This window comes from Bos indicus, chromosome 17 (genome assembly GCF_029378745.1).
Source record: "Bos indicus isolate NIAB-ARS_2022 breed Sahiwal x Tharparkar chromosome 17, NIAB-ARS_B.indTharparkar_mat_pri_1.0, whole genome shotgun sequence".
In the NCBI taxonomy this organism is placed as follows: Eukaryota; Metazoa; Chordata; class Mammalia; order Artiodactyla; family Bovidae; genus Bos; species Bos indicus.
The window spans coordinates 32,591,093-32,615,098 of record NC_091776.1 but is presented as its reverse complement, the minus strand read 5'-3'; the positions used below and the strand labels follow the sequence as shown (position 1 = coordinate 32,615,098).

The 24,006-nt window shown below is 40.4% G+C and overlaps 1 protein-coding gene across 2 annotated transcripts in view; it reads left to right on the top strand.

The window, feature by feature from the left end:
- Positions 1–289: 289 nt before the first annotated feature.
- The window catches only part of FAT4 (FAT atypical cadherin 4), a 190,843-nt gene continuing 167,126 nt past the window's right edge, over positions 290–24,006 (top strand). The window contains exon 1 of one of the 2 annotated variants that reach the window (XM_019977566.2): positions 290–6,764. In XM_019977566.2, the coding sequence (XP_019833125.2) occupies positions 1,590–6,764 (5,175 nt within the window). In that variant the 5' untranslated portion in view covers positions 290–1,589. The remainder of the gene's footprint in view (positions 6,765–24,006) is intronic. The other variant, XM_019977565.2, reaches the window with a different exon arrangement.

Here is a 24,006-nt window from a genome sequence, read left to right as displayed (position 1 = left end):
GCTGTAGGAGTGCCAGGCGGGGCCGCTTCAGCTCGGGTCCAATGGGGCTGGGGCGAGGGAGGGGCGGTAGGTGACAGCACCGGGAGCCAGGGGGAGTCCGGCTGAACTAAAGTGCGGGGATCAATGAGTGGCGAGCAAAGTTTCTGAGTCCTGCTCAGCTCGCGGTCTTCCCTCCCCCTCTGTTTGTGTTTCGGCGGCGCGGTGTGTATGTGTGTGTGTGTGTGTGTGTGTGTGTGTGCGCGCGCGCGCGTGTGCGGCGGGGAAGGGGCGGGGAGAGTGAGAGGGACCAGCCGGAGGTTGAGAGGGGCTCGCGGAGCTCCAGCTCCACAGCGGTGCTGCAACCTTCAGCCCGGGCAGGCGAGAGGGAGAGCGCTGACAGCCGCCGTCCGGAGCTGCTGGAGGCGCCGCCACAGTCCAGCGCCGACTTCCCCGCCTCCACCGTCAACAGTGCAGAAGAAAAGGGGGACCGATCGCCACCACCCTACCCCGCCCCAAACAAAAAGCCTTGTGGATTACAAAGTGAAACTGACACGGGACAATAAAACCAAAGGGCAAGAGGTCAGGGGCGAGGCGCACTAGAGTGGGCTTCTGACTGGGACTGCCGGAGGAGTCCCCTGGCATGGTGAGGGGAGGGGACGCGGGGACAGCGCGCTGCTCCTGCCCGACGCCGGCGAGGCCGAGAAGAAAGGGGGACCTGCGCTTGATTTGGATGTACAAATAATGGGTCGGCAGGCGTCCCGGCAGAGGTAAAAAAAAAAAAAAAAAAAAATGCTGAGGAGCGCTGGATTTTGCCTGTGCCCGCCTAAGGGCTGGAAACGGCAGCAGGGGCGGCGGCAGCTCCTCCTGGAGGAGAAGGGACGGAGCTGAGCGCTCCAGAGCGCCCCGCGAGCGTTTGGAATGCAGTTTGCTGGCTGCCCGAGCTTAGACGCCGCCGCCTGGGCCTCCGCGCCACTTCTGCAGCCCTGCTGAAGGGCTTTGCAGCCTTGTTCTTGAGGAGAGGGGAACTCGAGGAAACTCCTTGTCTCCAGCTTTTGGAAAAGGAATTCGATAATCCTCGGTTCCCCATCGTCCCCTCCCCAGTGCGCAGTTGTTCTCTCCACACCGCTGCGGAAGTTTGTCCTTCCTTCCTCAGTTTCTTCGCCTTGGGTAAGTTTTAAAGTTTCTGAAGATAATAGTTTGAGGTAATTCTTCCTATACCTTAAATACAGGCAACTTCTCCCAACTCCTATCCACCCCCGGCGAAAACGCTCAGACTCTCCGGATTCGAAAATAAAGTGAAGGGGGAAATATAGGAGACTGGAGAAACTGCTCTGGGAACTCGTCCACAAGCAGGAGTAAGTGCCCGAGGAATGCCCTGCCGCTTTTCCTCAAGGCATCTCTTCCCTCACTAAGCGTCCAAATGGCTACCTGGAGGCTTTTGCTCGTGCGAATTGCTTCTTCTGGACTGGAAGTTCTTTGAAATAGCAGAGCTCTCAGAGCCATCGGCTGCATGTCTGCTGGTGCTACTTGATCCCTGTCATTATCACTTTTTTTTTTTTTGGCCTCACCTCTTCCTTCTCTTTATCACTCCGTTCCAGGGAGCCAAGACCATGGACTTGGCAGCAGACAGGGCTCCTGGCCGCCCGTGGCTCCCGCTGCCCACTTTAACATTACTTCAGCTCCTTCGTGTCTTTTGGCTGCTGTCACTGCTCCCGGGGCCCGCCCGGGTCAGCGGGGCGGAGCAGCGCCAGGTATTTCAGGTGCTGGAGGAGCAACCTCCCGGCACACTGGTGGGTACCATCCAGACGCGCCCAGGCTTCACCTACAGGCTCAGCGAAAGCCACGCCCTGTTTGCTATAAACAGTAGCACCGGGGCCCTGTACACCACTGCGACCATCGACCGCGAGAGCCTGCCCAGCGACGTGATCAACCTGGTGGTTCTTTCCAGCTCACCCACCTACCCCACCGAAGTGCGGGTGTTGGTTCGGGACCTCAATGACAACGCCCCGGTCTTCCCAGAACCCTCGATTGTGGTCAGTTTCAAGGAGGACAGTAGCAGCGGGCGGCAAGTCATCTTGGATACCGCCACCGATTCGGACATCGGCTCCAATGGCGTTGACCACCGGTCCTATCGCATCATCCAGGGCAACGAGGCGGGTCGCTTCCGCCTGGATATCACCCTGAACCCGAGCGGCGAGGGCGCGTTCCTGCACCTGGTGTCCAAGGGCGGGCTGGACCGCGAGGTCACACCGCAGTACCAGCTGTTGGTGGAAGTGGAGGACAAGGGCGAGCCCAAGCGGCGGGGCTACCTTCAGGTAAACGTGACTGTGCAGGACATTAATGACAACCCCCCGGTTTTTGGCAGTTCCCACTACCAGGCGGGGGTGCCTGAGGACGCCGCGGTGGGCTCCAGCGTCCTCCAGGTGGCGGCGGCGGACGCGGACGAGGGCACCAACGCGGATATCCGCTATCGGCTTCAGGACGAGGGGACCCCCTTCCAAATGGACCCCGAAACGGGGCTCATCACGGTGCGGGAGCCCTTGGACTTCGAGGCCCGGCGCCAGTACTCGCTTACGGTGCAGGCTATGGACCGAGGCGTTCCTTCCCTCACGGGGCGTGCCGAGGCGCTGATTCAGCTGCTGGACGTCAACGACAATGACCCCGTGGTAAAATTCCGCTACTTCCCTGCCACCTCGCGCTACGCCTCGGTAGATGAGAATGCTCAAGTGGGCACGGTGGTGGCTCTGCTCACCGTGACGGACGCAGACTCCCCAGCGGCCAACGGGAACATCTCCGTGCAGATCCTTGGGGGCAACGAGCAGCGCCACTTTGAGGTGCAGAGCAGCAAAGTGCCAAACCTGAGTCTCATCAAAGTTGCCAGCGCCCTAGACCGGGAGCGCATCCCTTCTTACAACCTGACAGTTTCTGTCTCAGATAACTACGGGGCGCCCCCTGGCGCAGCGGTTCAGGCGCGCTCTTCCGTGGCGAGTCTGGTGATTTTCGTCAATGACATCAATGACCACCCTCCTGTGTTTGCACAGCAAGTGTACAGAGTGAACCTGAGCGAGGAGGCGCCCCCGGGAAGCTATGTGAGTGGAGTGTCCGCCACTGACGGCGATTCTGGTCTCAATGCTAACCTGCGTTACAGCATCGTCTCTGGTAATGGACTGGGTTGGTTCCACATCAGTGAACACAGTGGTCTAGTGACCACGGGGCTTGCTGGGGGCTTGGACCGTGAACTTGCTTCCCAGATTGTACTGAATATCAGTGCTCGGGACCAGGGGGTTCACCCCAAGGTTTCCTATGCCCAGCTTGTTGTGACTCTCTTGGATGTGAATGATGAGAAGCCAGTGTTTAGCCAGCCAGAAGGATATAATGTCTCTGTCGTTGAGAATGCGCCTACCGGGACTGAACTACTGGTGCTTGGGGCAACCGATGGGGACCTGGGTGACAATGGGACAGTGCAATTCTCCCTACAGGAAGCTGAGACCGACCAGAGGTCCTTTCGCCTGGATCCTGTGTCTGGGAGGTTGAGTACTATCTCTTCCTTGGACAGGGAGGAACAAGCTTTCTACTCCCTGTTGGTTCTGGCCACAGATATGGGGTCACCTCCCCAGTCATCAATGGTTCGCATAAATGTGAGCCTCCTGGATATTAACGACAACAGCCCTGTGTTTTACCCAGTCCAATATTTTGCTCATATTCAGGAGAATGAGCCTGGAGGTAGCTACATCACCACGGTGTCTGCCACTGACCCAGACTTGGGTCTCAATGGAACCATCAAATATAGTATATCAGCTGGGGACAGGTCTCGGTTTCAGGTCAATGCTCAGAGTGGGGTTATTTCTACAAGAATGGCCCTAGACAGAGAAGAAAAAACTGCTTACCAGTTGCAAATAGTGGCTACTGATGGTGGCAATTTGCAGTCTCCCAACCAGGCGATAGTAACCATCACTGTGTTGGACACTCAAGACAACCCGCCTGTATTCAGCCAGGCTGCCTACAGCTTCGTGGTCTTTGAGAATGTGGCCCTGGGATATCATGTGGGTAGTGTGTCCGCATCCACCATGGATCTCAATTCCAACATCAGTTATCTCATTACTACCGGGGATCAGAAAGGTATGTTTGCTATCAACCAGGTTACTGGGCAGCTTACCACAGCAAGTGTGATTGACAGAGAAGAGCAATCCTTTTATCAGCTGAAAGTAGTAGCCAGTGGGGGCACAGTGACTGGAGACTCTATGGTTAACATAACAGTTAAGGATTTGAATGACAACTCTCCCCATTTCCTTCAGGCAGTAGAGAGTGTGAATGTGGTGGAAAATTGGCAGGCAGGTCACAGCATTTTCCAAGCCAAAGCTGTGGACCCCGATGAAGGTGTCAATGGCATGGTACTCTATAGCCTGAAGCAAAACCCCAAGAATCTCTTTACTATCAATGAAAGGAATGGTAATATTAGTCTGCTTGGACCCCTGGATGTTCATGCTGGTTCCTACCAGATAGAGATCTTAGCATCTGATATGGGTGTTCCCCAGCTCTCCTCTAGTTTCATCTTAACAGTTTATGTCCATGATGTAAATGACAACCCACCAGTGTTTGACCAGCTTTCTTATGAGGTCACCCTTTCTGAGTCAGAACCTGTGAATTCTCGATTCTTTAAAGTGCAAGCTTTTGATAAGGATTCGGGAGAAAATGGTGAAATTGCGTACAGCATTGCTGAAGGCAATACCGGGGATGCTTTCGGCATTTTCCCAGATGGTCAATTGTATATAAAAAGTGAACTGGACCGTGAACTTCAAGACAGATATGTTTTACTAGTTGTTGCTTCTGACAGAGCGGTGGAACCCCTTAGTGCTACTGTGAATGTTACTGTAATTTTAGAAGATGTAAATGATAACAGACCTCTTTTTAACAGTACCAATTACACATTTTACTTTGAAGAAGAACAGAGACCTGGGTCGTTTGTGGGCAAAGTAAGTGCTATAGATAAAGACTTTGGGCCAAATGGAGAAGTAAGGTATTCTTTTGAAATGGTGCAGCCAGATTTTGAGTTGCATACAATTAGTGGGGAAATTACAAATACCCATCAGTTTGACAGGGAGTCTCTTATGAGGAGGAGGGGGACTGCGGTGTTTAGCTTTACAGTCATCGCAACAGATCAGGGGCTCCCTCAGCCTCTTAAGGATCAGGCCACGGTACATGTTTACATGAAGGATATAAATGATAATGCTCCCAAATTTTTAAAAGACTTTTACCAAGCTACAATATCAGAGTCAGCAGCCAACCTGACACAGGTTTTAAGAGTATCTGCCTCAGATGTTGATGAAGGTAGTAATGGACTTATTCACTATTCTGTAATAAAAGGAAATGAAGAAAGACAGTTTGCTATAGACAGCACCTCTGGTCAGGTGACACTGATTGGCAGGTTAGACTATGAAGCCACACCTGCCTATTCCCTTGTAATTCAAGCAGTGGATTCAGGAGCAGTCTCCCTCAATTCGACTTGTACCTTAAATATTGATATTTTAGATGAAAATGACAATACTCCTTCTTTCCCTAAATCAACACTATTCGTTGATGTTTTGGAAAACATGAGAATCGGTGAACTCGTGTCCTCTGTTACTGCAACTGATTCAGATTCAGGTGACAATGCTGACTTACATTATAGTATCACTGGGACTAACAACCATGGAACTTTCAGCATTAGCCCAAACACTGGGAGTATTTTTCTTGCCAAAAAATTGGACTTTGAAACACAGTCTTTGTACAAATTAAATATAACAGCAAAAGACCAAGGAAGGCCTCCACGTTCATCTACAATGTCGGTGGTTATACACGTGAGAGACTTCAATGACAATCCTCCTACCTTCCCTCCGGGGGATATTTTCAAGTCTATTGTTGAGAACATCCCCATTGGAACATCTGTCATTTCTGTGACTGCACATGACCCCGATGCAGACATTAATGGGCAACTCTCCTATACAATCATCCAGCAGATGCCACGGGGCAACCACTTTGGCATAGATGAAGTCAAAGGCACTATTTATACTAATGCTGAGATAGATCGGGAATTTGCTAATCTCTTTGAGTTAACCGTTAAAGCCAATGATCAAGCTGTGCCTATAGAAACTAGACGATATGCTTTGAAAAACGTGACTATTTTGGTTACAGACCTCAATGACAATGTTCCAATGTTTATATCACAAAATGCCCTGGCGGCAGACCCTTCGGCTGTGATTGGTTCTGTTCTGACCACAATCATGGCTGCTGACCCAGATGAAGGGGCGAATGGAGAGGTGGAGTATGAGATCGTCAATGGTGACACAGACACCTTCATTGTGGATCGCTATAGTGGGGACCTGAGAGTGGCTTCAGCGCTGGTGCCTTCTCAGCTGATCTATAATCTCATAGTTTCAGCAACAGACCTTGGCCCTGAAAGGAGGAAATCAACCACTGAATTGACCGTCATTCTGCAGGGCCTTGATGGACCTGTTTTTACACAACCCAAATATATAACCATTTTGAAGGAAGGAGAACCCATTGGCACCAATGTGATATCAATAGAAGCAGCTAGCCCTAGAGGATCCGAAGCCCCAGTGGAGTATTATATTGTCTCAGTCCGTTGCGAGGAAAAAACTGTTGGACGGCTCTTTACTATTGGACGACGGAGTGGCATCATTCAGACTGCAGCCATACTAGACCGGGAGCAAGGAGCATGTCTTTACCTGGTGGATGTCTATGCCATAGAAAAGTCAACTGCCTTTCCCAGAACACAGAGAGCAGAGGTAATGATTTTGTCATTCCTTATGAATTATTTGTTGATTTTTTTTTTTTGGAAAGATCATTCTCTTTCTATTTGCTTTCTATAATGATTTACCTTTATTGTTGAATTGTTCATTTTACTGACAGGACCATATAAAAACGTTCTATCTTACAGACTAACAAGAAATACTGACAGGTTAGCTTTCAACCTGATCCGAACCAAAGTATGTATTTTGTCTCATACTATCTTACGTGTAAAGCTAAGGAGAATTCTTTAGCGATTTCAGAAGTTCAGGAAAAAATCCATTTATTCAAGTTAAATTACACCTCACAGTTAAGGAGGTCTACCAGAGGATGAGGAATTTCAGACTTGAGAAATCTCTGTTCCACAATGAAGAACTTTGGTAGAAATCAGCAATGTAGCATGGCTTTCTAGGGGGAGTGGCAATGGATTGACGGTTTACATCAGGACAGTATTAACTTTCACCTCCTCAGCAGTCTTGGCAGTTTCTTTATAGACAGTGACTAATTTTAATGTGCTGAGCCAAGTTTGGGGAGATTCCTGATTTCATCTGCCTTCACATTTAAGGCACTGTCTTCTGACTCAACATAATCCTTTCGCTTCTCTCTTGAACTAAAGCATGTAATGTGCTGTGAATGATCAGAGATTAGAAGCTGTTTCTTGAGACAATACCATATTGTTCAATGCCATGGTATAAGTACAAGTTGTTCTGTCTGCTGATAGGTTAGACACTAATGTTTCATAGCATAAGCCAAAAAATTTCAAGCTTGGCCTTTCCCGGGGTATATTTTTGACTATTACTACCTCAGTGTATCATTGATTTGCTTTTTTAATTGAACTGCTTCCAATGTTGTTTTGACCATCAACTAGAAATGATACAGTTATACCCTGGATGGCTCATTTGCTGGTTCCTAAGTTCTCTCTCCCCTTCAGTATATCCCTTCAAAGATATTCTGGTGTCACTCAGCCAAAAACACAAAATATCAAATGTGGTTTGTGATAGTTGGCAGGAACCCAGACACAACATGCTAGTGAATTTGAGGCTCATGTGTTTGTTTTCTTGCTTTCTTTTCTTTTTTATAGCGGTGAGGGTTTTCTTCATTTAAAATGTTCATTTATTATTATTATCTTTTTGAATCCCATGTGATTTTTTTTTCAAAATAGCTAGTTGTGGCTCTTCTATTGATGAAGCAGTATATTCATGGCCTAGAGGATATTGGATATATAATTAGAGATATAATTTCCATAGAGACATAATTCTTAGAGATATCATTCTAAGTGAAATTCACTTTTATCTTGTACACACAGCCCTGAAGAAACTTCTACCCATATGTCCTCTTTTACCTAATTAGGTTTTCAATGATCTGAGATAGGTCTTACATACTGAGTTATTTGGTTTAACTCAGGCTATGATTTACATGTAATTTTATTTTGATTTGGGGTTATTCCTCTGCTAAACCCACTTCCTGGCTCTATTTTCCTTCTCTGGAATTATTTCTTAGATGAAGAGATTTAATTAGTTTAAAAATGGAAATACTTATTAAAGACAGGCAATTAAGTCATTCTAGGCTTTAGAAAAAAATTTTAAACTATTACACAGATTATGTTATTGGTTGTTGTTTGGTTAAAGTGTTTACCTTTGCTTGGCAATAAGAATAAATGTCCATTGTTATCATTAGAAGATTTATTTAGTCTTACTATTTACCCATTAGATATGCAAAAATTGACTTGGCTTAAACTTATTAAATAGTGCTGTCTCTTCATTAGACATGAGGAGTAAAAGTAATAATTATAAATCATTTTGTTAATAATAGGAGGTAATAAGTCTGTTATATTTTAACCTCAAATAACACCAATATGAAAACTTATTCATATTTGCTATAACCTGTTTAAAGATCTGGAGAGAATTCACCATGATGACTTTTTTTATGAGAAAAAATTGTTTGTCAGGGTATCTCCTGTGAACTAAAGTGCTGAAATTGTAAACCAAGTTTCAGTTCCCAAGTTCCAACCACTCCTAAAATGAAAAGCAAATGTGTTTCTCCAAGAATATTGAAAGCAGTAGTTGGGAGCTAGAATTTCATATTATTATTGGTTGTATCTTTCAATTGTATACAATAAAGTTCTTTTTTCCTTCTGCTCAAACAATTAATTTACCATGATTCTGCAAAAAGAAGCTATAAATTACGTAGGGTTGTCAGAGGTGATTTTTCAATTGTTCGTTTCCAAGTGCAAACTCTGCTCCAATGCATTTTTAAACAATTTATTCCTGTACATTGATAGGAGTCTGGGTTGCTTACTCAGGTTTCTGGCTAGAGTCATGGCTGATCACATTCCATGGACGGAGGGTCAGTGGTAAAAGAGAAATGATTTAATCTGCATTCTTTTTTAAGCTCTGACACTTGTGTGGAGTGGGAGGGGTCCTGGGGATTTGGCTCCAGTACTGCTCCTTTCGGAGACTGTCCAGTTGTACACCTTCACCTCCCCTACCTATCATGGCTAAAACTTTGGTATATATAAGAGTGTCTTTAAAGGATGGCTTTGTGTTGCAGACACAAGGTTTATTATCCTTTCATTTCGTCTTTGTATTCTCAGAAGAGTCTTGATTATGTTAGAATAGCTCATATACATTTTGTACCTCTTTTCTACCTTCAACAACAAAAAATAGAGATGTAGCACATCCACAGGCATTTCTTTTTTAACATGTGTTTTATGGGAACATGCAATTTAGGAACTGGGTTGGACTTTTGAAGGTCAGAGGCTTTGTCTCATTGGTCTTTATGATCTCCTAGTATAATATTTCCTTGATAATAATAATATCTCCTAGAGTCTGGTATAAACTCTTTGCGACCCCATGGACTGTAGCCTATCAGGCTCCTCCATCCATGGGGTTTTCCAGGCAAGAGTGCTGGAGTGGATTGCCATTTCCTTCTCTAGGGGATCTTCCCGACCCAGGAATCAAACCCGGGTCTCCCGCATTGCAGGCAGATGCTTTACCATCTGAGCCACCAGGGAAGCCCCGTATAATATTTCCTTGAAAATAATATTATCGCCTAGAGTCTGGTATATTACCTGATATATAGAAGGTGCTCACTACATGTTTGCTATATGAGATGGTAGAAGAGCTAAGGCTGGTACATGTGTTGTTGTGTCTCAGGAATAATCAACAGAGAGAAGCAGGGGGAATGGAGGGGGCTATTAGTAAGTTTGATCTTATCATTAATTGAACTAGGGACACAAAGACATACCAGTTATCTCTGTTCTACAAATGAACTTAGAATTGTCAGAAAGCTCAAAGAGGAAAGAAGAATTGAGGTGGGTGGTCTCACATGGAGCTTAGCGTTTAAATCGAAGGAAATCCTATATATACTTCCAGGTTGCAGTTCTCAAATTGGTTGGCCTCAGGACCCCAAAGAGCTTTGGCTTGGGTGTGTCTTATCTATTGATAGTTCATGTTATGAACATTAAAATTGAGAAAATTTTAAAATATTTATTAATTTCTTGAAAAATTACAGTAACCATATAATATATATTTATTATTAAAATAACTTAATTTTGTCAACCCTAAGAACTAACAAAAAAGACACATTATTTTATGTTTTCACAAATCCCTTTAATATTCGGATGAAGAGAAGACAGCTGGATTCTCAAATCTCATTTTGTCTATTGTAATATGTTGTTCTGGTTAAAATATATGAAAATAATCTATCTTCCCTCAGACAAAGCTGGATAAGAGAGAGATATTTTGATATCCTTTTCAGATAACAGTTTCTTTTGATACTATACCAGAATTTCACAAGTGGCTATTTCTTAAAATTTACTTGCAATAAGGAATCTGAAACCCTGCCCTTGAATTTTTCATGCTTTGTTGCATGAAGATATTGATCTACCTTGCTTTATGAACGGAAATTTTACCTATGTATGACTTAGAAACATCAGGCACTGGTCATTTGGAAAATATTGGTATAACTGATAAGGATCTTATCAAAAGAGCCTTTACATATATTGACTCACAACCTCATGGTAATGGTTCAGAGTTTTCCAAATTTGAATTTTCACTTGAAAGCTCAAATTTTATCATTAATAACATATATTGTTAGTTGTTTCCTGAAGTATCAGGCTCCCTTTGTTCATTATCAAGCAAACAAAAAATGTCTGCCATTTTTTTTAAAAAAGCATGGTTTCTCTATGAGTTGTTTTTTTCAAGGAAAAATTGTATTCCAAAAATAAAGCACTAGTTCAGCTTACAACTCAATCCATCACACACATGCTTTTCTTTGAGACCACTGTACATAGGAACAGATTAATGGCTCTTTGTTCATGCTTCACTGTTTGTGTCTTTTCAAATATTGAAAAGACATTGGGATTTAAGGGTTGAGATTTAATAAAATTAATAATTTACTGTTTCTTCAAGGAAAAGTCTTCAGTTTTTAAGTGAAACTGGCATTTTATTTTCACTGTGACTAGTAAGTGAATAATATAATTACACCTGGAATACTTCGGAGCTACTGCTTGGCTTTGTGCTAAGGTAGCAGCAGTTTTACCAGCTATCAGTTTTGCACCTCTAGCGTAAATGTCAACACAGTGAAACGGCAAACACTGCTTTGTGTTATTATGAATACAGTTTTGATTTCCCAGGTGTCTTTAATGGTCTCTGGTATGCCTAGGGCACCATATTCTGTAGTGAGAGAACCATTGGTCTAAGTACTGACATTTTTGCAATTCAGTAAAAATAGTAAGACAACTAGAAATAGTCTATTAAAAGTGTGCTTAGAATATTAAGTGAACAAATTATGGTTTTTTAAAGATTAGAAATGAATTTTAGCAACTGATAATAAACCAATTTATTTTCACAATGAAACCATCAAGATTTCCAAGAGAAATGGTGGGAACATTTGTAATTAATACTGAATATCAAGCTTAGAAATACTTTTCTTCCAGACTGTTCAGAATAAAGGTGAGTGAGCCTTACATTAAATGCCTGTATATCTTGTGTATCGTTCCTCATAGGCAAAATACAAGCAAATAATTGAATATTTAATAATAATGGTAATAATTATTATAAAATGTATTGAGTATTACTGTGTTCAGTGATTGAGCTGAGTATTAAGTGTTTCTTCAGCAATTTTATCATTGGAGCCTCACAACATGTCATATCACTCCCTCTTTGTAGTTGTGGAAGCAGTCTCAGAAAAGTTAAGTGATTTGTTTAAATTCAGATAGATAGAAAGAAAACCACATTCAGACTTGTAGTCCATTATCTGAGTTCATAGTTACTCTCCTATAAAGCCAGGGCAGTCTGTGGCCTTAGTTAAGAGAGGGCCTTTAGTCTGATGGATACAACTGTATATGTAAGCTTTTGGTAACCTTGTTTTTATACCCTTTTTTTGGAGTTAGAAAGTCTTTGAAAAGTGGTATTATGTATTGTCTGAACCAAGAGAAGTATGACTTCTGCTGCCTCAATCAAGACCTTCAGCAGATGCTGTTCATTCCTATGGGTCACTTGGATAGGAACCAGGACACCAGTTTGAGGACATGTGGAGGTGTTTCTGGAACAGGGAAGAGGGTGAGAACATGAGAGGGGCCTTGGAGACAAAGGGAGGGCATATTCGGTGACTTTCCTCACCCACAGTATTCTGCAGATTGGAAGCAGTCACTATACATTATGAAGGTAGAGAATCCACTTTTGGGTTTTCAGATGATAAATCTTACTCTCCTAAGAAATAATGATGAAATTGTGTGGATGACTTGTGAAGATTATATGAAAAGGAGGAAAACATTTTCTTACTTTCTCAGCTTTTGACTTCTATGGTGTTTATTTTTTAATAATCTATGATTATTTTCTGATTTTGTTTTTTCCCTGTTGGTATGTTTTTGAATTTGTTAAACAAAACACTGTGACTTAAAGGGCTCTATAAATTTTCAAGTCATGTACACAGATAAAGAATACTGATGAATGATTAAGCTCATGCTGCATAATTTCATATATGGCTTCAGGATACTCAATTTCCTCTCTCTCTTTTGGTTACAGACTTCCATAGATATAATTTATCTTCTGACAAAGTTATTGTTTATTTCTTTCTTTGCCTTTATTAAAACCCAAATTATTTTTAATCTTTTTTTTTGTTTCACTATACTTTGAAGCAACTACCCTAAGAATAGTTTTGAAAAGATGTTTATGTACTTCATATTTTGTGGAATCAATTTTTCATTGCATTGTCTGTGTCTTGCACTTTGTCATCATTACAGTGAAAAACTGCCGAAGAACCTCATTAGCTGTGAGGAATTGTTGAGTTAGTGACTATAAAGAATTCCACAGGCTCTGAAGTGTGTCCTCTCTTCTAAGAATTAATAAATCTAAGGTTCGACTCTTTTTAATAACCATGATATTAGGTAGTATTCAGAATTAGGAGCTTGGGAGTGAAAATTGGGGAATAGTAACTGGCAAATCATATGGTCAAAATAAAGGGTTTGTTAAAGTGTCCTAGATATGGACTATGGTAAATATATTCTATTGCTTTCAGGCTTTAAGTAGTCTTTGACAACATATGGCTGATTTTAATACTACAATAAGGGAGGAGAGAGTATGAATAATGCAGATAAATGAAAATGAAAAAATTCTATTAGGCAAATATTATTTATAAAATGTGTACATGTAACATATTAAAATATACATAATGCTATGTACTAACATGTGTGCAACCCACTCCAGTGTTCTTGCCTGGAGAATCACAGGGATGGGAAGCCTGGTGGGCTGCCGTCTATGAGGTCGCACAGAGTCGGACACCACTGAAGCGACTTAGCAGCAGCAGTAGCAGGAACATGTGTGCAACCACTGTACAAAGTTGTATGCAACCATCATACAAAGGTTGATGGATTTTCCCTGGTATTAAAATCCTGAGACAGAATAGGACAATAAGGTCAGGAAGATGATACAATCTAATTGGAAGATACTTTATATGTGGACTTCCCTTGTGGCTCAGCTGGTAAACAATCCGCCTGCAATGTGGGATAACTGGGTTTGATCCCTGGGTTGGGAAGATCCCCTGGAGAAGGGAAAGGCTACCCACTCCAGTATTCTGGCCTGGAGAATTCCATGAACTGTATAGTCCATGGGGTCGCAAACAGTTGGACACAACTGAGTGACTTTCACTTTCTTTCTTTTATATGTGGTACCCAGGAATTGACTATAGGGACACAGAGTCCAGACATATATCAATATTTAGGAAACAATTGGGAGTTAAAACCAAGTTTTAAGGTATTCAGAAAATGTTGAGAAACATTTATAAACTCTGACAGCAGGCAGTTGGGAGCCAATGGCATTGTTATGGATTGTTTGTTTCAGGTTATTGACATTTTTTTGCTAACATTTTATCATATGTAGATTCTAATATATATAAAGTGCTTACATTATGTCAGACACTGGTGAGCACTGGGCAATGTCTTGCCTTCACTGTAATCCGTGACATCTCACCATTTAACAAATGAGGATACTGCGGCTAATGAAAGTCAAGTTTATGGAGCTTGTTTATGGTGGAAGTAGATTTGAACCCAGCAGTCTGACTTGAGTATGTATGTTTAATCCCAGCACAGAATGTTATAACGATGGTTGATACTTTCAGTACTCTCATAGGCATTCAGGTTTTACTGTGTAAAAAAGTTGTTTTCACATTTTTATGATCCTTCATACTAGTGACTGAAAAAATAAAGGGTAAAGTGAAATTTAAAGACCCAATAGCAGGATAACTTTGTTGTTTAGTCGCTAACTCATTTCCAACTCTTTTCAACCCCATGGAATGTAGCCCACTGGGCTCATCTGTTCATGGCATTTCCCAGGCAAGGATACTGGAGTGGGTTTCCATTTCCTTCTCCAGGGTACCTTCCTCCCCCAGGGATCAAACCCATGTCTCCTGCATTGACAGGCTGATTCTTTACCACTGTACCACCTGGGAAGCCCAGTAGGATTATATAGGTACTTCTTAATCTTTATCTAGGTTACACTTGAATAAATGGACCTGTAGTGTCAGTTCTTCATTTTATTTTCTTCAGCTTTCAGTGAAAATATATTTCCATTCTTCCAGTTACTGCCTCATTTACTTTCTTCCCTTTTCAGCAAAATTTTTGAAAGAGTTGCCTATACCTGTCTTCTTTCTTCTCTTTGTCTCATAAATCCACCCACATCAGGCTTAACTTCTGCAACTCTAGTGAAATTGTTGTTACCAGTGTCTCAATAATAGCCACATTTTTACATCACTGGGCAATTCCCAGTGCCCATTGTATATGTACTTCTAAGTCATCAGACTCTGGGGAGTTTTATTCTATTTCTTGGACCAGTCCCTTTTCAGCCTTCTTCAACAACTTCTCTCCATGCCTTCAAATTTCAAATGTTGGAATATCCCTGGAATCAGTTCTCAAAAAACTAGTGCTTTTTAATCTATACTTATCCCCTGGAAGATCTCAATCAACCTCATGATTTTAGGTAACATATACATAGATGACTCCAAAATTTTGTCTTTAACTTGTATAGCACTCCTGAATTCCATATTCATATAAAAACATTTACATATTTGAATAGTTTCTCAATAGATGTTTGAAGTTAACATTTCCAACTCTGAGCTCCTGTATCTTCCCCAATAAAAACTGACTCAACCCTTAACCATCTTCTCCTCCTTTGATGGCAACCCCAATCTTCTAACTGCTCAGGTCAAAATCTGGAGTTATTCTTTGACTTCTCACTTTTCTCAACCTGTGTGTAATCTGTCAGTTAATCTTGGCTCTCTCTTAAAAATATATCTGGAAACTGATCTTTTCTCATCACTTACACTTTAACTCCCTTGGTCCAAGACACCATCATCCTTCCCTTGGACTGTTGAAGACATCTTCTTACTGATCTCCAGCATTCTTTCCTACTCTTCTTCTTCCTTGAGTATTTGCTTTATTCATACTGGCTTCTTGCTGGGTCCCAGAACTTGCTAGGCACACACCTACCTCAAAACTGTTGCTCCTGGCTCCTCGCTCTCCATAGAATGCCCTTTCCTCCAGATAGCTAGTTGGATCGTTTTCTCCTGCATTTCAAATATTTGCCAGTATCTCCCATTCTAAGTGAGAATTATTATTTTCTGACTTATTCTTATAGTCCCACCCTCTCCCATTCTGCCTGATTTCCATTTCCCTACTGTGGTGTTTCATCTTCCTCCCCGATAGAATTGATCAGCCTCCTTCACTAGCTTTTTCTCATCTCCCAAGATGCTCAGTGCTGGGATGCCCTGGAATCAGTTCTTGAAATTCTTCTCTTTCTAACCAACTCTGTTCTCCTGAGGTGAGGAGTCCAACCAATCTCATTGCTTTAAATAGCATACATACACTATACAGATAAGTGCATATATAAGTGCATGTGTGTGATATGATTTGCTGATCCATAATTTTGGTTATGTTTTATCTGTCTTCTTCCACAAGAGGAGGTATATGGAGGTATGCTATGTTCACTGATGTAGCTCAAGAGCACAGAACATTACTTGGAACATAGTAAGCACAAAGTAAATTTTTGTTGAATGAATGAATGAACAGATCAATTGACCTCCCTGCTTCTGTCTTTGATCTCTTTTATCTAGTCTAGCAGAAGTGATCCTTTAAAATATAGGTGAGAGCATTTCACTCACTTCTTCAAAACCCCAGGCTTTGCACTTCACTGGTTGTAAAGCCAGATCTTTAGAGTGAGCCCTAAGGCCCCATGAGACCCTCTCATCAGTGATTTTCTGACATCTCTTCCCCTGGATCTCCATCCCTGAGCTTGCTCAGCAATCTCAGTGTGGGCTCTGGCCAGGCCTCGGGTGCTCCTATCTCATGCCTTGTGCTGGCTGCACTCTCAGCCTCAACTGCTTGCTGAGCACTTTTCTTACCTCTTTTCTCAAAGTCATCTTGCAGAGTTTTCCTTCCCTCCACCTTCCTTTTTCTCTTTCCTTCTTCTTGTTTCTTCTTAGTCTCTATCATCACCTAACAGAATACATATGCTACTTCTTTATTTTGTTTATTGTGTCTTCCTTCAAAAATATATGTTCCACCGGGGGAAAGGTTTTCTGCTCTTTATTATTGCTGTATTCCCAGCACCTTCAATATGTCTGGCTCAGGACAGACACTCAGTAAATCTTCGATAAACTAAGGAATTACTGTTGAACATGCTGCAAATATTCTGCCTAAGGGCCAGGAGCTCAGTCAGTGAAGCGTGCTGAAGGAAAGGAGTCATTTTTCATGTCTCAAGCCAAGCTGTGGAGCTTCTTCTGAAATTAGTGAAGCTAGCTAATTATCCAGGACTGATTTTCCTGGATTAAATGACCGTGGCTGCGTGATGTGAGTGGTTAAAACCTGTAACTCAATCTCCAGAAATCTGTATTGCCTAAAGTACAGTGAGATCACTAATGCTTATTTTATAGACATTTTTGGTCAAGCAGAACATTTTAGAATATATATATATAAAACAATGTATATATGTCACTGTATTCCCATGGCTTCTCATTTCCTTAGAACTTATCAAATTTTGCTTTAGAGAGCAAATTTTAATTTATTATGAACCATGTTGCTCTTTCTGCTAAGAAGCAGAATAGCAATATTCTACTTTGGATATTGATAAGTTTAAGTGCTATCGTTCTTTTTTCAAATTTACCATCCTTGCTCAATATTTAACATCAATGATATCAGTCAACTTGACTAATAAAATACAGCAAAGAAAATATTATTTAGCATTCATTCGGACTGAAGTTTAGGTGAAAGAGAGCAGGTTTTTGATTTGGAAGAAGCTTGATTCAAACATTGTCATGGTTACTCTCTGAATTTCATTTTCCTCATTTGTAAAATGGATATGATTACCTATTTCAAGGCTTCTTGTATGAATGAGGAAAAAAAGGCGCTCACTAAAATTTGTTAGTTTCCATGCTCTTTCTTTCCAAAGTACAGATATGCACAGAAGTATTAACATTTAAAAAAAAAAAGCTTTCTATTTCTAAAGTGCTTTGCTGCTGCTGCTGCTGCTGCTAAGTTGCTTCAGTCGTGTCCGACTCTGTGCGACCCCATAGACGGCAGCCCCCTGGCTCCCCTAGGGTACTATTTTTCCTTTTTTCCCCTTGATTTCCCTAACAAGTCATTGAGGAGACAGATAAGGTGTTTTTTGCTTCATTTATAGGAAGAGACACAGAGAATATCATGACTTGTATGTGGTCGCAAACCTAAACTAACATTCAGGTTTTCCTGACTTTGGTCCACATGCTTGGCTAAATCACACCGCTCAGTCTGCAGTTATGTTGATGCTATTGCTCCGTTCATCATTTTATTATTGTTGACATAATTCAATAATAGTTATAGTCTCTTAAGGGAATTAATTTACTAATCCAGAAACTTTGTTGAGAGGCTTAGTTGCTCATGAAACAATCAAATTAAAATAGATTATTCAGTGTCTGTTTCATCTTAAAGCCTTCTCTTTTATTTAGATGAGAAATGTTCATCTCTCAATTGTCAAATATTGACTACCACGGAATCATGTGTGTTTACCTGAGAATCTATTTTGAAATTTTTTGGTCCATTACTTAATGTAGTTCTCTTCATTGAAGTCAAACTGACTAGGTCCCATCAAATAAATGTAAAACTATCTTTTCTTCAAAAATACTTTGTTCTCTGTAATACATATAAATTCTGGTAACTTTTTTGGTGTAAATTTTCTAATTCATAATTAAAACATTTCCCTGAAAAGAAAAATGCTTTATTACTTGCTGAAATTGTTCAAAATAAGCAAATATCCATAGTAGATATGCTTCCCTTCTGCTTGGCATAGTGGTCTGTTGTATGTAACTGTCTTTTAGTCAAAATAGTTACTCTTTATGTTTATAGACACATCTACTTCATGCTACAGTGGGTTTGAAGCAGGTTACAAAATATATATATATATATGTGTGTGTCTATATATATATATATAGACACACACCCAAAGAAAAGGATGGTGGAATAGTTAAATGAGTCTCTTGGAAGCAAAAATAAGTATAACTAAAAAAATAATCCTGGACTATATAAAATTAGCATACAGAACATGTATGACTTAGATAGTCCACTAAATTATATTTAGTTTGCTAAAGGCCAGATTAAACAGAGATATAATATCAGGTAGGTAAGCCATGGTGTCCTCAATTAAACAAGCACATACACACAAAAGGCAGTTAACAAAAGAAATACAGATTTTCTAAACCTTAAGGACCTAAGAAGAATTTATCTCACAGATGCTCAAAAGAGATCTATGTTTAACTGATGGTTTTCTCAATGGTACTATTACTAATACAATGACACATCTTCAATATCTCTTATTTTGATGTCTTTTAGAATGTACTTATGGCAAATGGTAAAAGTGCGATTCTACCAAACTATTGGTGGATCAAAAGAGAAGCCCCATTGGTAATGTGCTCTTGTTTGGCTTAATTTCATGTAGTGAATTAATATTTTATAATCAGATAAAGAAGATTCCTACTGGGGCTTTCAGATTAGCATTTCTGTAGCACATCCCAGGGATGAACGGACCATTTGGGTTTCAATAAGATTTTAGCTTGATCAATCCATGAGGGATCTTTATTTGTATTCTTTAAAGGTTCATTTAAGGCAATTGCTTAAAAGGCTTGGCCCAAATCTAGCAACCTGTGTCTTAGGTTGTGACCATTTCTTAGAAACAACTGAATTACTAAAGTTTACTTGAATTAATTATATTGCTTTATCGTAGTATTTTTCCTCACTAATAGCTGTATGCCAGCCCTTTAATTGTTACAAAAAAGTTGACTCAGTTTCTTTTTTTAAGATGTAACTTCAATTCTCCACTGAAGAGACTAGAATACTAATTTATTTGTATGACTAAATGGGGCAGAACTGTCTGTGTTGCATCTACAGCTTAGTATTTTATTACCTTGCATAATAAAACAGGCAAAGTTATTTATCCATTGAGGTTGTAGTTAATTACAAGTAAGTAATGAATCCTTAGGATTTCAAGTCCAGGGCCTGGCAGATTTAGAACACACTTGACCTCTGACTTGCTGGAAAATGTAGGATGTGGGAGTAAAAATTTTCTTTATAGGACAAGATGCTTTGTGATGGGAGGGACCACATAAGCTTGCCAAAACTTTGGGTCAAACTGAGCACAGATGGCCATAGCTGATAGAAGTGTCTATTACTATATTTTCTTCTAGGCACTTTTCTGCCTATGTGTCACTGTGTTTATACTAAAATGAAGAATTTTTGCTGCTCAGCAACCAAGAAAATATACATTTAGAGAATAAAGTTTTTGTTAAGGAAAAAAAATTGGTAGTTTTAGATGTTGGATAGCAGAAGATATAAGGAGGTGTTGCTTTGAGACGTATTAACATTAAGCAAAGGCAGTTCTCCAGGAGAAAGGTCTTTGTTATACATGTCTGAAATTAAATAAATCACATTATACATTCACTTCTTAGCTTGTCCCTACCTTCTACCTCAAATACTACTTGAAACAAAGAGTGGCCTAAGGAAATACATTATGTTAGTTGATATAACTTCTTATAGTATACAGGGTAAACATTTGACAAAGGGAAAAATCTAAATTTTATTTTCTGACTTTAAGTGTTTCTAAAAATAATTATTTTAAATCCTTAATTAAAGGGTTTAATATGTACTTCAATTTCTGAAGGAGTTCTATGTTATTCTTAATATTGTGTATTATTGAGTGCGTTGCATGATTAAATACTGAAATAAGCATGAATTTGGAGGTCAGACTAATTTTGTTCAAATCCTGGCTGTACCTTTTCAAGCTTTGTGATCTTGAAGCAGAAGTTAAACTTCTCTGAGCTACAGCGCCTTCATCTGGTAAAAGGAGAGAATTCTAACTACTTACCTTAACCACTGTACAAAGCACCGCATATTTTCCTAAAAGTCCGCTTGGTTTACATTTATTGGTGCTGCTGCTGCTGCTGCTAAGTCGCTTCAGTCGTGTCCAACTCTGTGCCACCCCATGGACTGCAGCCTACCAGGCTTCTCCGTCCATGGGATTCTCCAGGCAAGAACACTGGAGTGGGTTGCCATTTCCTTCTCCAATGCATGAAAGTAGAAAGTGAAAGTGAAGTCGATCAGTTGTGTCCTACTCTTTGCGACCCCATGGACTGCAGCCTACCAGGCTCCTCCATCCATGGGATTTCCAGGCAACAGTACTGGAGTGGAGTGCCATTGCCTTCTCCCTTATTGGTGCTACGTTCACATATTTACTCCTTTTTTACTTATTTACTCCTGTGTGGTCCACAAGGCAATGATTAAAAAGGAAAAAAGTGTAAACAGCTACGAGGCATGTAAATAGCTACTGTTCATGCAGAAATTACGATGACATTTCAAATGATGCCATGTGGATGGGGAACAAAACACAACTTACAAATTGTATTTCCTAGTTTAAAGGAAATTACTAAGGAAGCACATTAGAAAATACTGCTCTGGTTATTTTCTCCATTATAATATCTCTGGCAAAAAATAACTTTTTAAATGATGGTGACTAATAAGCTGAAAAACATACCTTAGCAAAGAAAGGTTATTACCTAAGTCAAGGAAATGGAGGTAGTTTTTACATTGTTTATTTGCCTATAATTTAAATAAATTTCAGGATTCTTCTTTTAATTTTAATATAATGTGACACCAGATAAGCGTCATCCAATTTATGGACCGTGTTCTGTTAAGAGTATCAAATATTAGAGTCATTTTAAAACACAGGCAGGCTACCTGAGAAATGCAATAAAAATAAAAACTTTATTGAAAGACAGGCTGTTAGAAATTAGACATCAGAACATATTTAAGGTGTAAAATACCTTTATTTCATAATTGAAACATCTAGAAGAGACATATTAAATATTCCCACAATGCATAGTAATCACTGCAATTTTACAAGTTTTATTTCTAAGAAAAATTGTTTTAGAAGCTGTTCCATTTTCTCTGTGCCTTTCTGAGTTAGTTGTCTTCTTTCTGTCCTAATGGAGGAAATTAAACATGGTACTGCTCTCTTTATGTGTCTGATCTGAGGTCAAGGCATTCACATTGCAATAGTTTTGAGTGCACCATGACTATGAAGGCAAATACATTTAAACAGAACTGGAGTGATAGGAAGATACCAGTTTTTGTTGATTTCCAACTTATGTCAGACACTGTCCTGTATGCTTTACAGATATTATCTCATCTACTCCTCTCAAAAGTTCTTTGAAGTGCATCTCAGTATTTCCCTTTCACAGATGAAGTATCAAGGACCACAGCAATTTGAGTAAATTGTTCTGTGGTAAAGCTGGATTTGAATTCCTTTGGTTTCAAAGCTTTTTTCTTTCTACCACATTCTACTATTGTTTAATTTTATAAATTATCTGCTAAGGTAATAGAATGAGATAAAAAGAAAAACACCATAAATATAACAAAAGGCATCTGAATCTTGACCTGTAGCATAGCCAGCCAGATCTTACTTTTTTGTTTGAAATATTTATATAATGAATATTCAATTTTTAAAAACTAAAAAATATAATCAAATGATTTTTTGAAGAGTTAATAATCTCCCATCAAAGAATATTACTTGCTTCAAAGATTAACCATGAGTCACATTAAAAGGTAAGACATGCTGAGAAATCACAGAAAATTTCTATTTGCTAAGATTTGAATTTATGATTCATTGTTGTTGTTCAGTGGCTCAATCATGTCCAACTTGTTGTAACCCCGTGGACTGCAGCACACCAGACTTCCCTGTTCTTCACCATATCCTGGAGCTTGCTCAAACTCATGTCTAATGAGTCAGTGATGCCATCCAACCATCTGACCCTCTGTTGTCCCCTTCTTCTCCTGCCTTCAGTCCTTCCCAGCATCAAGGTTTTTTCCAATGAGTTGGCTCTTCGCATCAGGTGGCCAATGTATTGGAGCTTCAGCTTCAGCATCAGTCCTTCCAATATTCAGGGTTGATTTCCTTTAGGATTGACCGATTCATCTCCTTGCAGTCCAAGGGATTTTATGATTAACTGAATTAAATTAGATGTTAAACTAACTTTGAAAGGGACATTTCTTTCATTGATATACCTAAACAGATATCCTAATTAAACACTCAAAAACAAATGAATCAATTTCTGCTTTTAATAATGGGTTAGAAGAAAGAAAAAAAATAACATATTCAATGTCAATTTAGTAACTGATAATATGGATTTAGTCATGCACGGAAGAAGGGGCAATATGGAGCCTATTTAGACATCTATGTATGTATATATAACCAGGTATATTTATATGCAGATTGCGTTGAAGATTAATGCTATTTCATGTGTAAAGTCTTCATTATCAAGCCAGGTGAACAAGAAGACTATTGAATTCAAATATAGCAAACAGTGAGAAGAGCAAGTACTTCTGGTACAGACACACTAGGGTACAATTCATGATCTTAGGGAAGCTGTCTAATATGTTAGTGTGTCAGTTACCTCTTTGTGAAGTCTATTTCACAGAGCAGTTTTAAGAAATTAAATAAATGTACCCAGAATGTTCATCCCAAATAAGTATATAGTTCATCTCTCTCTCACCTTTTTCATTTGCATAGATGCTAACTTTGTCATAAACCAGGCATGATAGCAGGGTTACAGCATTGAGAGCTGCATAAGAGACACCTCATGTTTTCACCTCTGCTTTTAAATGAGAGCAAAGTTGGGAGCTACCTTGCGGTATTTCTCGGAAGAGAATTCAAACTTAGGATTTCCAGTTTTCTTCTGAGATGGAAGATGGACACAGAAACAGAAGAGTTGTTGCTCTTTCTCCTGTCCATTTGCCCAGGTGTCCGTGTTCAACTTGGGGCTTCTCTGCTGGCTCTGATGGTAAAGAAACCACCTGCAATGCAGGAGACTGAGGTTTGCCTGGGTCAGGAATATCCACTGGAGAAGGGAATGGCAACCCACTCCAGTATTCTTGCCTGGAGAATCCTATGGACAGAGGAGTCCATGGGGTTTCAAAGAGTGGGACATGATTGAGTGTCTAACACTTTCACTTTTTTCCCCATATATTCTATATATGCTATATATATATATTATTCCATATATGATAAAATATTTTTTTCTACAGTAATCAAGGACTTCTACATAAGAAAAGACCTTGGTCTTATTGTGAATAATTTATTTGCTTCTGTATTGCCTTCCCATCCTTAACTTTCATCCCAGTGTTCAATATGCCAAACATGGTGTTTAGTACTGGAGATTCAAAGT